Source organism: Ailuropoda melanoleuca, chromosome 10, assembly GCF_002007445.2.
Source record: "Ailuropoda melanoleuca isolate Jingjing chromosome 10, ASM200744v2, whole genome shotgun sequence".
In the NCBI taxonomy this organism is placed as follows: Eukaryota; Metazoa; Chordata; class Mammalia; order Carnivora; family Ursidae; genus Ailuropoda; species Ailuropoda melanoleuca.
The window spans coordinates 4,883,332-4,895,699 of NC_048227.1; the positions used below are offsets into that span (position 1 = coordinate 4,883,332).

At 43.0% G+C, this 12,368-nt stretch overlaps 1 protein-coding gene across 1 annotated transcript in view; it reads left to right on the plus strand.

Moving 5' to 3' along the window:
* Nucleotides 1-4,389: 4,389 nt before the first annotated feature.
* LMTK2 (lemur tyrosine kinase 2) overlaps nucleotides 4,390-12,368 on the plus strand; it is an 88,796-nt gene continuing 80,817 nt past the window's right edge. Inside the window, exon 1 of the mRNA XM_034669801.1 lies at nucleotides 4,390-4,774. Within this exon, the coding sequence (XP_034525692.1) occupies nucleotides 4,687-4,774 (88 nt within the window). The 5' untranslated portion in view covers nucleotides 4,390-4,686. The remainder of the gene's footprint in view (nucleotides 4,775-12,368) is intronic.

Consider the following 12,368-nt stretch of genomic DNA (forward strand, 5'->3'; position numbering starts at 1 on the left):
ACCTTATCAGATACATGCTTCACAAATACTCTCTCCTATTCTGGGAGTTGTCTTTTCACTTTCTTGATGGTATTCTTTGGAGCACAAAAGTTTTTGATTTTGACAAAGCCCAATTAACCATTTTGCTGTTGTTGTTACTTGTGCTATTGGTGTTCATAGCTACAAAACCATCACCAAGAACATGAAGATTTATATCCATGTTTTCTCCTGAGAGTTTTATGATTTTAGTTCTTCTATGTAGGTCTTTGATCCATTTTGAGTTAACTTTTGTATATGGCAAGAGGAAGCGGTTTGTCTTCATGCTTTTCATATGGATTGCTTCAGCACCATTTGTTGAGAAACTAATATTTCCCACTGAATTGCATTGGCACCCTTCTTGAATATCAACTGACTACAAATATTTAGGCTTATTAATAGACTCTCAGTTATATTATTTGTTTTGTATGTCTATTCTTGTGCCGACATCACATTATTTTGATTACTCTAGCTTTGTAATCAGGAAGGGTGAGTCCTCCAACTTTATTGTTTTTTTTTTCAAGATTGTTTTAACTATTCTTGGTCCCTTGAATTTCAATATGAATATTAGGATCAGCTTCTCAGTTTCTGCGAAGACTCCAGCTGGCATTTGATGGGGATTGCATCGAATCTGTAGATCAATTGGGGAGTTATTGCCTTCTTAGTAATATTAAATTTTCTGATTCATGAACATGGGATGTCTTCCATTTAGTCAGGTCTTCTTTAAGGTCTTTCAATCGACCTTTAATTATTTAGACATGGTTTCCTTTAGTTCCTTGAATATATTTGTAATAGCTGATTTATTTATTTTTAAATTAATTTTAATAGGTTTTTTATTTACTTAAAAGTTTTGTCTATCAAGTCCACCTTCTCAGCTTCCTTATGGAAAGTTTCTCCTTACTGCTTTTTTATCCTATATATGGAGCATACTTTCCTGTTTCTTTTTGCGTCTTGAAATACTTTTTTTGAAAACTGGACATTTAAAATCACATAATACGGCAACCCTGGAAACTAGTTTTCCCTAGTATCTCCCTTCCACAGAATTGGTTTTGTGGTTGCTGTTTGTTGTTGTTGCAACAACTGCTGCTGTCACCATTGCTTTGTTTAGTGACTTCCCTGGACTAATTCATAAAGTCTGTACTTTTTATTATGTGTGGCCACTGAGGTCTCTGTTCAGCTAACTTAATGCTTAGCTGATTGTACGAAGATTTTCTTAAATGACTTGAATCAATATATCTCCTCAGTTTTGCTGAGAGTCTCTGTATGTGTGTTAAGGCATGCCTTCAATGCTCTGCAACTTAAAATTTTGCCCTAGCCTTCACATCTTGCTTATACACCCAGGAATGGGTGATTTAGGACTTTTCATGTCTTTCTTGGGCATATGCACAGCCTTCCATATGCACATAGCTTTCCAGATTTCCAGGAATATGTTGGAGCTTTTCAAAGCCCCCATTGATACTTCATTCCCTAATTTTTTCTTTTAAGTTTTTGATCAGCCAACAGGTATCACTGGCTCAGGAAGCCGCAATGTTAAAAAAAATTACCACTGATTATTTTCAACAAACTGGGGAAAGGGCTGTTTGCTCTAAGGGAGTTCTGAGTCATGTCAAATAAAGACAAGTCCTGAGAATGGTGCCTTTCTAGGGAGCTGCCTGATGGATCAAACAATGTCAGTTCTCTGGGGATGCAGCTTTTGGGGGAGCTTCAAACCTGTTCCCTCCTGCAGCTGTTTGGCTGCTCATTTTCACAGTTATTGTGGTTTTGAGGCTGGTTTTTTTGTTTTTTGTTTTTTAAGGCTACCATGAAGGTGGGGAGAGAAGAATGGGAATACAGCAAGTGAAAAATGCCACAAAACTCAAAGTTTTTACTGACATTCAGCCATTTTTCTTTAATAAATACTCCTTGTGTTGTTGCAAACCTTTGGCTAATTTCTAGTTTTGAAGAAGTTGATTTTGACAATTTTTGCTGGTGTTCTTGTTGCTTTTCATCCTGGAAGTGCTTCTCCTTTTTACCTTTGTTTTTTGTTGTTGTCGTTTTGGTTTTTTAAAAGATTTATTTATTTTAGAGAGCTGGGGGGAGGGGGTAGAGGGAGAAGGAGAGAGAGAATCCTCAAGCAGACTCCCTGCTGTTCATGGAGCCTGACTGAGGGCTCAACCCCAGGACCCTGAGATCATGACCTGAGCTGAAATCAAGAGTCCATCGCTTAAATAACTGAGCCACCTAGGTGCCCTGTTATCTTTGGTTTTAATATAATTTATTTAATTGTAAGTGTATATAATTTAATTTTTCACAATGGCTGTGTCTAACAACTGGCATGCAAAATTCCTGAAGATTTAATAATTGGCTCTCATGAGCTGATACGAGCTGGTTCCAGGATCCCACTGACAGAACTCTCACAGATGCACCCAGCTCAGTCCTGCAAACATTCAGGGTATCTGCTGGATGCCAGCCCCCAGAGACGCATGCTCATCTAGTACTAAACTGACTCCATACCCCTCAGTATCTAGCCCTCAGTGCAAGCTTGCTGGCAGGATGAGAATGCCAGTACAGTTGTCCAAGTGATGGCCTGGGATGGAAGAAAATTGGAAAAGGCTGAGCACAGGTGAGAACCGCCATAGGAATACAGTGCAAGATACTGCTCCTCAGTTTAGGGATCTAATCCCAAATTGTGCCAAAGGCTATTTTCTGATTCCTAGGTGAAACTAAACAAAGCAAACAGGTTTTCAATTATTTTAGACATTCTCTAACTGGAAATCTTCAAGAGAAGCACTGGCCAAGTTGCGAGTGGTGAGGTGCATGGTAGGGTAAATGTTTCCATTAGACGCCTTCTGAGGAATGTGTACCTTAACTCCTGCTCTGTGAAATGGAAAAAAAATATATTTATTAAACTTTGGGTTTTGCTCAAATAATAATGAAACTTGCCTTGGGATTGTGGTCTGACATGGTGCTGTTGGGGCACACTTTAATTACGATTAACAAGCACGAGGATTGTGAGACAGGGCCTTGCTTGGGCCAGCATGGCTGCAAACAAGCAGGATGACTCCTCCGGACAGCCAGCATGAGCATTCCCTGGCTTCCTCAAACTCAAAGTCCGGAGCTTCCTCATAGAAGTAGAAGTACAACAGGGTGATTGCATCGCTTTTCCAGACCTTTGCCTACCTCCCCTTGCCCAAACAGAGATCAGCAGGCCGGCCGGGACGCTTTAACGCAGTATTTCACATTCCAGCTATTTGTTTACTTAGGTGTTTATTGGCTTACCTTAATCATTCAACAAATATTCCCTGGGGCATCGTCTGTGTGTCCAATGCTGGGTTAGCACCCGAGAGAGCTGACATTTAGGATGGACATTTGAGGAGTTTGGAGAACTGGGCTCCCCTGCTGGCAGTTTATAGAGCTCCATCTGATAAGATTCAAATCAGTTCCTCTCATGCACAAACTGGTGCAAGTACATTCCCCAGAAAAGCCCAGCATTTTCCCAACCTCCAGGCCTCTAACTATTTTGTTGCTTCTGCCTGGAAAGTGCTTGCTCTACATTTACTGCAGGACTATGGTCTCTCCTTACCTGTTGGCTGGACCTTGTCTCTTGGTGGGGAGAGGATGGCAACTGGGAGTGCCCAGCACCAGGATGGGGCACTATTCCTTTAGGAAACAACTACTTGGAGCCAGACCCTATGCCAGCCCCTGGGGGACTCCCACTGACATGCACACAGCTCCTGTCCTCAGGGAGCTTACAGTCACAGGAACAATGAACTATGGCAGCTGGGATAGCAGTCTGTCTAGGGACAGGGCGGGGCACTAGGAGATGCCAGTCATTTCTCCTGGGGCTGGGAGGGGCCTTCTACGATGACGTCATCCTTTAAGTGACTCTTGACAGGGGAAACAGAGTGCGCCAGGGGGCCAAGAGAGGACAGGAACGAAACTTTTGGCAAAAGGAACATCTTGAGCTCAGGAGCTGAGTCAGTGGGTGTGAGGGGAGAGCCATTCTATTCTTGTTGAACTAAAATGAAAGCCCAAGTATCCTTGATGGCCAATGGGATGTGTAGGTCAACCTAAGAAGGGCCTAAAACGGCTATGACAAATAAAAAGGCAGAAGACAAAACAGACCTATTTTTGCTCATTTTAAAATATTGAAAAAAATTCGATGGATTCTGAATGCTTTTTATTGTCTCCTTTACACTTCCCTGTATTTTAAAAATTAAAATAATTGTCGGCATTACCTGCTCCCCACACACTCCTCCGTCTGCAGGGGGCGCACCGGCGGCCACCCTCCCTCTTTCGGGATGGTGGGCGGGGCCCCTCGGGCTTGTGTGGAACTGACGACTGGCTGGCTGGGCTGTTCGTCACGGCGTCCCGCCCCCGCCCTACGTCACATGACGCAGCCCATCATGGCGGCGGGAGCGCGGCTTCCCTGGCCCGCGGCTCCGCAGGGCTGCTGCCGTTGCTGCTTTTGAGAGGTGGCGGCGGCGGCGGCAAAGGCGGGCGGGCGGGAAGGATGGTGTTTCTGTGGCCCGGGCGGCGGGTGCGGACCAGGAGCCAGGCTGAGGTTTGGCCGAAGCGACGTGTGCTCTGGAGCAGCCGGCGCGGGTGCCGCTGAGGCAGGCGGGACCTAGTGACAGACGGACCGACGGAAGGCGACCCGAGAGCCGGCCCCCGGGCCGCGCCGTGGGCGAGATGCCGGGGCCGCCGGCGTTGCTGCTACCGCTGTTGCTCCTGGCCGCCGGCAGTGCCGGGGCCGCGCCACTTCCGCAAACAGGTGCAGGTGAGCGGGCCAGCTGCGGGAACGGGGCTGCGGGAACCTAGGCTGCGGGGCCACTGCGACGGGGGTGGCCGGGGAAGAGGCTGCGGGCCCGGTCCGGCGTCGGCGCGGAGGAATAGGAGGGCCTGCCGGGGCTGGAGGCCCGGGGAAGCGAGCGATTAGGGAGGTTTCTGCCGCAGGGGCGTGGGGTGGGGGAGCGGGCAGCCTCTCCAGGGCCGAAGCGGGGGCGAGGCGAGACGGTTGGGGCCCGGGAGGGCGGCGAGCGGGGTGGCAGCGATCGACCCCTCCCGGGGTAGGCTGCGGTACCAGCTCTGAACCTGTTGACTGAAGGTTCTCAGCCTACATCCCTTTCTGGCAGTTCTGCTTCCCTTTCAGATGACACCTGCCTCCTGTGTGTTTCTCACATCGTATAATAAGACCCGTTTCTTAACCCTAATCCTACTTAAATGCCTTTGACTTGGTGAGATGTGCGGAGTTTCCTTCGCTCCCTGCAACTTGTTCTGAAGTTGTAGATTGATTTTAGACGCTGTGCTTTTTATTTGGATTGAATCTCTGGGGATGAGAAGGAAACAACTCAGTAAATATTTCTATTTTAGGAAGCCAGTGATTAGAGTAGCAGCCTTTGAGTAACTATTGACAGAATGGCCCAAGGGTGATTGAAGTTTCTATTTTAGCTACGTCAGGGTGTGATTTTCTTTTTTTCTCCCCATATTCTCGACATCGTTTTCAGTTGTGGTTTATTTTCCCAGATAAAACTTTACCCCAGGAAAGCATCCCAAGTTGGGTTATTTATTTATTTATTTAAAGGAAGAAAATTCTGGGTTAAGATTTAGTGCTTATCTTTAATAAAGAGAGACTGAAATTTCATAGATTCATTAAATTTTAGTATTGGAAGAGACCTTAAAGAAAATTGAGTCTGATATTTTTGTTTTGCAGTTGAAGATACTGAGGCCCTGGGGGTCAAATGACCTACCCAAGGTGACACAGCTAAATTGTAGGTGGAGCCACATCTAATACCCAGGTCTTGGATTCCCCTAGTTGTGTGATTTTTCCGTTTCCCCACTTCAAGCTGTGTAAGTGTTTAGGCATACTCCTGAGGTTGAGTTATTTTTTTTTTTTAAAGATTTTATTTATTTATTTATTTGACAGAGATAGGGACAGCTAGCGAGAGAGGGAACACAAGCAGGGGGAGTGGGAGAGGAAGAAGCAGGCTCATAGCAGAGGAGCCTGATGTGGGGCTCGAACCCATAACGCCGGGATCACGCCCTGAGCCGAAGGCAGACGCTTAACAGCTGTGCCACCCAGGCGCAGTTATTTTTAAGTGATGTTCACTAGGTACACAATGTGGAAGTTACCTTCCCCAGTAAAGACAAACACATCTACAATGAAAGGTACGTATAATTGTTTCCAGAACTCCACCAGGTTATGTCATTGAGTGCCCTCTAGTTGAGTATTAATCTGTTATCATTGTACCATGTAATGTATAGCTAAATTTTTGGCATTGCCTTAGATCAAATATTTGTTAGGTGAATTCTGTTTTCTGATCTGATAGATAAGAAAAATGAATGATACTAGAAGTGTATGATGCCCAGGTAAGAGTCACAGAAAGTACCTAGGAAGTGATAAAAGACTATATGGAAAGATGTTGATATTGAAAGAAACTGATGGTGAAATTGAAAATTAGCACTAGAGTAGGATAGTGGACAAAGAATATTTAGTGAGAGGGATTCAAGAAGTTTCCAGATGACTTTGCACTTAAATTTTTATATTTTTTGAAAAATAAGTTCTATGTGAGAATCTATGGAAATGTGTCTGCCTATAAACCTAACATGATTTTTATTCCATTCTTCCACTGTTTTATAGAGGTGTGAATCATAAAATCGGAGGTTTTTTGGGAGCATTGTAAAACAAAATCAGGAAAATTAATTCATAAATAGAAACACCAAATTTTGACATAAACAAAGCATAAAGAAATACTTGCTGATTTATAGCAGCTTTTGCAGATTTTCCCTTCATATTCTGTTGCTCAGAAGGTATATGACTAGATATATGGCATATGAATGAAGGTTAAATTCTGTTGAAAAGATGCATAATCACACATAGATTTGGGGGTTTGTATTTCCATCCAAAAGAGATTATTAATCCTGGTAACAGAGATGGATTCTTGATGAAGATGTATTAGGCCAGGAAGAATAAAGAAACCTTTGAGCTAATCCTGGGAAATGATCTCACTGGTTGAGAAAGAGGAACCCCTCTTGAACGTATATGCTAGATAAAAGAGCAGTTAAATGTTGATAGTAACTCACAAGCCTTTGATTATCTGGGGGACTGGCCATGCGATGGATAGATCCATCGCATAGTGTCTTTTGTCTTCTTGGTGTTGTTCTTTCTATTTAAATTTCAAACTGGTTAATAGTGCCTTGAAGAAAGCATGGCTTATCAAAAATAGGTTGGAAAAAATGCTTGAATTTAACCTGTGCATGGGGAAATAAATGAGTCAGTTAACTAAAATTCAGCCAAAATTCATTTCTAGGTTTGGAAGTTGAAAAGGGTATTTACCCATTCAGTCATAATTAAGCTTTGTTAAGTATGTGGATTGCCTTTGCCCATCAGGCAAGAAGGCATTTCTTTCTTTTCTTTTTAAGTTTTTATTTTAATTCCAGTTAGGTAACATACAGTGTTGTATTAGTTTCAGGTGTACAAGGAAGGGATTTCTTGCTTGAACTTTATTTTGGGCCTCTATTGCCCTGGGAGTTGCTTATGCCCTTTTTGGGGGCCTCTTCCTGAGAATGTCTATTTCTGCAAGGGCCCTTGTTATGTAGATGGAGATCTCTGTCGGTCCTCACTAGGAAGCTTCCATAAAGGGAGAAAGTCCACTGTTTTCGCACACAGTGAAATTACCAAACTAAGGTTACAGTTGAGAAATTATTTTCTCCAGGTCATAGTTATCAGATCATTCTTCTTTTAGAAAACATTAATGCATGCACCTTTTGTAAGATTCTCGGGATTCACATCCTAAAAAAGATCTTCTGTTTGTATTTGTGAAGGCATTCCCCTAAGTCCACAGTTTGTTATTAATATTAGGATAGTGGTTAGACAAGGAAACCCACTTCTATTGTTCTGTGGCATATTAGGTCACCGAGGACAGAGGAAGCTTTTAGCAGTTCCAGATAAAGGAGCTCACGGAAGTCTGTGAAGCCGGTGGGACTCAGCTACTTATTAAACAGCGGCTTGTGAAACCGGGGCTCTCCTTTTAAATTAAACAAACAGACTTGGATCTTGAAAAAGGTTCTGCAGTAAAGGAAGCGCTTCCGAAAAGTGTGAATTTTTGTGTTTATTTCAATAGCTTCTGAGAAATAATGATTTTCAATAGCCTTTTCATGCAGATTATTTCAGGATTAATGGCTGTAGGGCTTGAGATTTGATTTCAGTTGGGAATGTTGTAGTTGCTCTCAGTTGGTGGTATTTTGGAGTTAACTAAATATGCTCGTTTGTACAGTATTAGGAAGTCTGTCCAACAGTTTTGTAGCTGATCGGCATTGAACTTATCAAATCCCAACAGTTTCGCTGATATCAGTGTGCTGACTGTTCATGCAATTCCCTTGAAATTTAGGGAGTCCTAGGGCCTGCTGTGTCACTTAGATAGCAGCTGTAACATGTCACAAAAAATACTTTGTAACGTAAATGAAATGTCCCATAGGGGGTGGCCATGGTTCTGCAACAAATGAGTCTTCAAAAAAGTCCTTGTAAGGTGGACGTATCAAAAGAAGCCAACCTTTGAGTCCTGTTAAGAGTGAAAGTCATGAACCAGTCACAGGAGGAGGGGGTGTTGAGGATAGAACTTGGACTTTGGAATCAGTGTGGGTGGGAGGCCTTCCCTTGCCACTTGAATGGCGTTGGGACCTTGGGCCAGTTACTTGACCTCTCCAAGCTTCTCAGAACTCAGCTCAGAAAAAGGATGATGATATTTACCCTAAAGGTTGTGGGAGGTCGTGTCATGGTGGTGTGCCATGCCTGCTACGTTGGGCTTCTTCATTGCTTCAGATTTCCTCGTAAAATTGGTGGGTTACCATGGAATTGACTAATGGTGAGTGGTATGGTGCAGAGAAGGAACTCAAAGTGGTAGCTGCGTATCATGGCATGCCTAGAGTTTACAGGATTTAAAAACCTTTGTTACTTAAAATAACTTGAATGATGGGTGAAGAAGAGATCCTTCACAGAGAAATCTGGCTTGTTTAAGGTTAATACATAGGCTAGTATTGTTATGTCTTGAAATTCATAATGTTGGGGAATTGTGCTAGAAATTTTTAGGATGATCTGGATTAGTCCACTTTTATGTAATAAACCTGTTTTTAAATGTCAAGATTATTAAAGCTCTTGCATGTGAACAGTTTCTGGATTTAATGTACTTGAAGGAACCATGAGCAGTGCAGGTCTAGTTGATCCCAAACAAAATGTGTACTTGAACAAAGCATCCCTGAAAACAGCCTGCTGAGCTGGGCCCTTAGAAAGTGTCATTGGGAGAGATGACTATGACTGAGTTGTTTCCTCCCTCTCTTTTAAAGTCATGTATTTTTGTAGTCTTGTAGCTGTGCCTTACTTTTCTTAAAAGGTTTATCTTATTATTTTTTAAAGTTTATTTAAGTAATCTCCACACAACGTGGGGCTTGAACCCACAACAGCAAGATCAAGAACCATGAGCTTCCCGGTTTAAGCCAGCCAGGGGCCCTTAAGGGGTTTATTTATTACTCAGGCATGAGGAAAAGACTATTAGAGGAGAAGTTGTACAAATGATCCCGGTCTAAAACACACTATATCTAGGGTCGTTTTTAGTTTCGGTTTTTTCTTTTTCTTTTCTTTTCTTTTTTCTTTTCTTTTCTTTTCTTTTCTTTTCTTTTCTTTTCTTTTCTTTTCTTTTCTCTTCTCTTCTCTTCTTTTTTTCTTTTCTTTTCNTTCTTTCTTCTTTTCTTTTCTTTCTTGCTTTTATTTATTTATTTAACGGAGAGAGAGACAGCCAGCGAGAGAGGGAACACAAGCAGGGGGAGTGGGAGAGGAAGAAGCAGGCTCCCAGAGGAGGAGGGAGCCCGATGTGGGGCTCGATCCCAGGACCCCGGGATCACACCCTGAGCCGAAGGCAGACGCTTAACGACTGAGCCACCCAGGCGCCCCTAGTTTTGATTTTCAACTTTTCTGTAAATCTTCATATGAAGAAGACACTGTAAGAGAAAACTGAGGAAATATGGTAAAATCAGTGCGTTGGAGCAAAATATTGGAGTGAAGTATTTTTAAATTGTTAGCAAGTGACTAATTTGGAACCGTGCCTTGGCATTACAGTTATTTGCCACAAAGAACAGGCATATCAGAAAAATAACCTCAGTGTTTAAAAAAAAAAGTGGTTTTTTTTTCCCCCAAAGGTTGGCACAATGCAGAGATACCAAATTTCATTTGACTTTATTGTGATTCAAATGGGAAAAATGAGAATTGTTGACACGAGATGCCTCAGGTGCCCCAAACCACAACATGGGGAGTACCTCTCATTCTCCCTGGCCCATCTTGGTCTAAGCCAGCGCTCAGGTGCTCTTCCCCCCACAACAAAAGAGTGACTCTTTACTCTTCCGCCCTCCTCGGGCTTGGGGGAATGGTGGTGGCACACCTTTTTGTTTTTGACAATTTGGCAGATTTTGCATTTTACCGTATAATATGTGTTGGTTTAAAAGGCCTAAATAACCATCGAGTCAGATAGGTACCCTGAGACCATGTGCCATGGTGAGTGAGACTAGAGTAGCCCCTGGCCTCCAGCATCGGACCCCCTTTTGGGAGACTTGGTCAGGAAAAGTCAGTGCACATTTCCGCTGTAGGGCATCTGTGGTCCCTGCCTCCACTCTCCACCTTTCGTGGCACTTTAAGAGCGAAGTTAATCTGCTTCTCATTTGTAAATTATTCCCAGCTCTCCATATATTCTCTCTGTTGTCTGGCTCCTCCAGCGCCTCTGTGCGGTCTTTTTCTTTCTGGTCTTTTCTTTTCACCTCTTTGCTGCCCCAGTGTTCCTACCAAGACCTTTTTTCTTGCCCAGATCCTAGAGATTCCCTCCCCCAGTGAACTCCTACTAGAGTGTTCACTTGTGGAACAAAATGTTCCATGGGGTGCGGGATGAAAACATTGGAGGCTCGGTTTTTATTTATTTTCATTTCATTTTTTTAAAATTTTGACTTACATGACTTTTTAAGGTACAGAATATATTGGTACACTAACACATTTTTTCTGCTTTGTAAATCAGTGTGCGTGAAATGAAAGGAATGTAAAGAAAATTTACTGATGGGCTCTGATCAGAAAAGGTTTGGATTGGCTGTACCAGTCTACCATTTGCATTTAGCAAATACCACTCATTTCTTTAAGCCTTGTCTTTTCACCTGGACTGCAACGACTGTGTCCTATATCCTCGGTATTTCTGGTGTTTGCATGGTATCTCACAGGGTGTGGATGCTCAGGCAAAGTTTGTGGGTAAGGATGGTGCTGGAGACTGAAGTTCAGAGACCAGTACTCCAGAGAGTGTGTGCGCTTAAGGGAGAGGATGTAAGCTTACAGCCTTTCGTTCTCCTGCAGACTTTGCTTTTCATCCATCCACAGCCCACTGCCTGGAATGAGGCCATTTATAGTTGCCTTATTTTTAATAATAAACCTTCTCTTTTGGAACAATTTTAGATTTACAGAAAAGTTGCAAAGACGGTACAAGGAGTTCCTGCATATCCTTTACCCAGTTTTCCCTTTTAACATCTTACATTTGTGTGGTAAGGAGCCAATATGAATACATGATTATTAACTGAAGTCCATACTTCATTCATATTTCTTTAGTGTTTCCCTAGTGTCCTTTTCTGTTCCAGGATACCACATTACATTTCGGTGTCAGGTCTCCTTAGGCTCCTTTGCCGTGTTCCTCTTTTTTGATGATCTTGACAGTTCTTGAGGAGTTTGATGTTTTTCTCATTGATTAGGCTGGGGTCATATGTTTTTGGGAGGAAGACCACAGAGATAAAGTGCCATTCTAATCACATCGTGTCAAGAGTATGTGCTTTCAGCAGGACTAGTCGTGTGATCACCTGACTGTGATCACCTGTTTGTCAGCTTTCTCCACCTTCCCTTCTCCATGGTACATACATGTGCAGCCCACATTTAAGGAGTGGTGAGTTACGCTTCACCTCCTGAACAAGTACTTATATGCATTACCTGGAATTCTTGGGTATGGGAGATTTAACTCTTCTTCCCCGTTAATTTTCTTACTGTTATTTGTATCAGAGTGGACACATGGATATTGATTTTGTATGTGGGTTTATAATCCAATACCAGGTTATTTTGCTGCTCAGATTGTGCCAGCTTTGGCCATGGGGAGCTCCTTCAGTTGGCTCTGGTACCTCCACCCCCACCTTCTTTTTTTTTTTTTAAGTACTTTCTTATTTTCTGGCAGTGAGGAAGCTGTAGGCTTGTATATTTCCCTGTCCAGCCCTAGGATTAGCCATTTCTTCAGGCTGGTTCCTTTTTTTGGAGAATGTTATTAGAAACCAAGACCTGGGCCCTGGATTTGCTTGCTGCTACCAGGGCG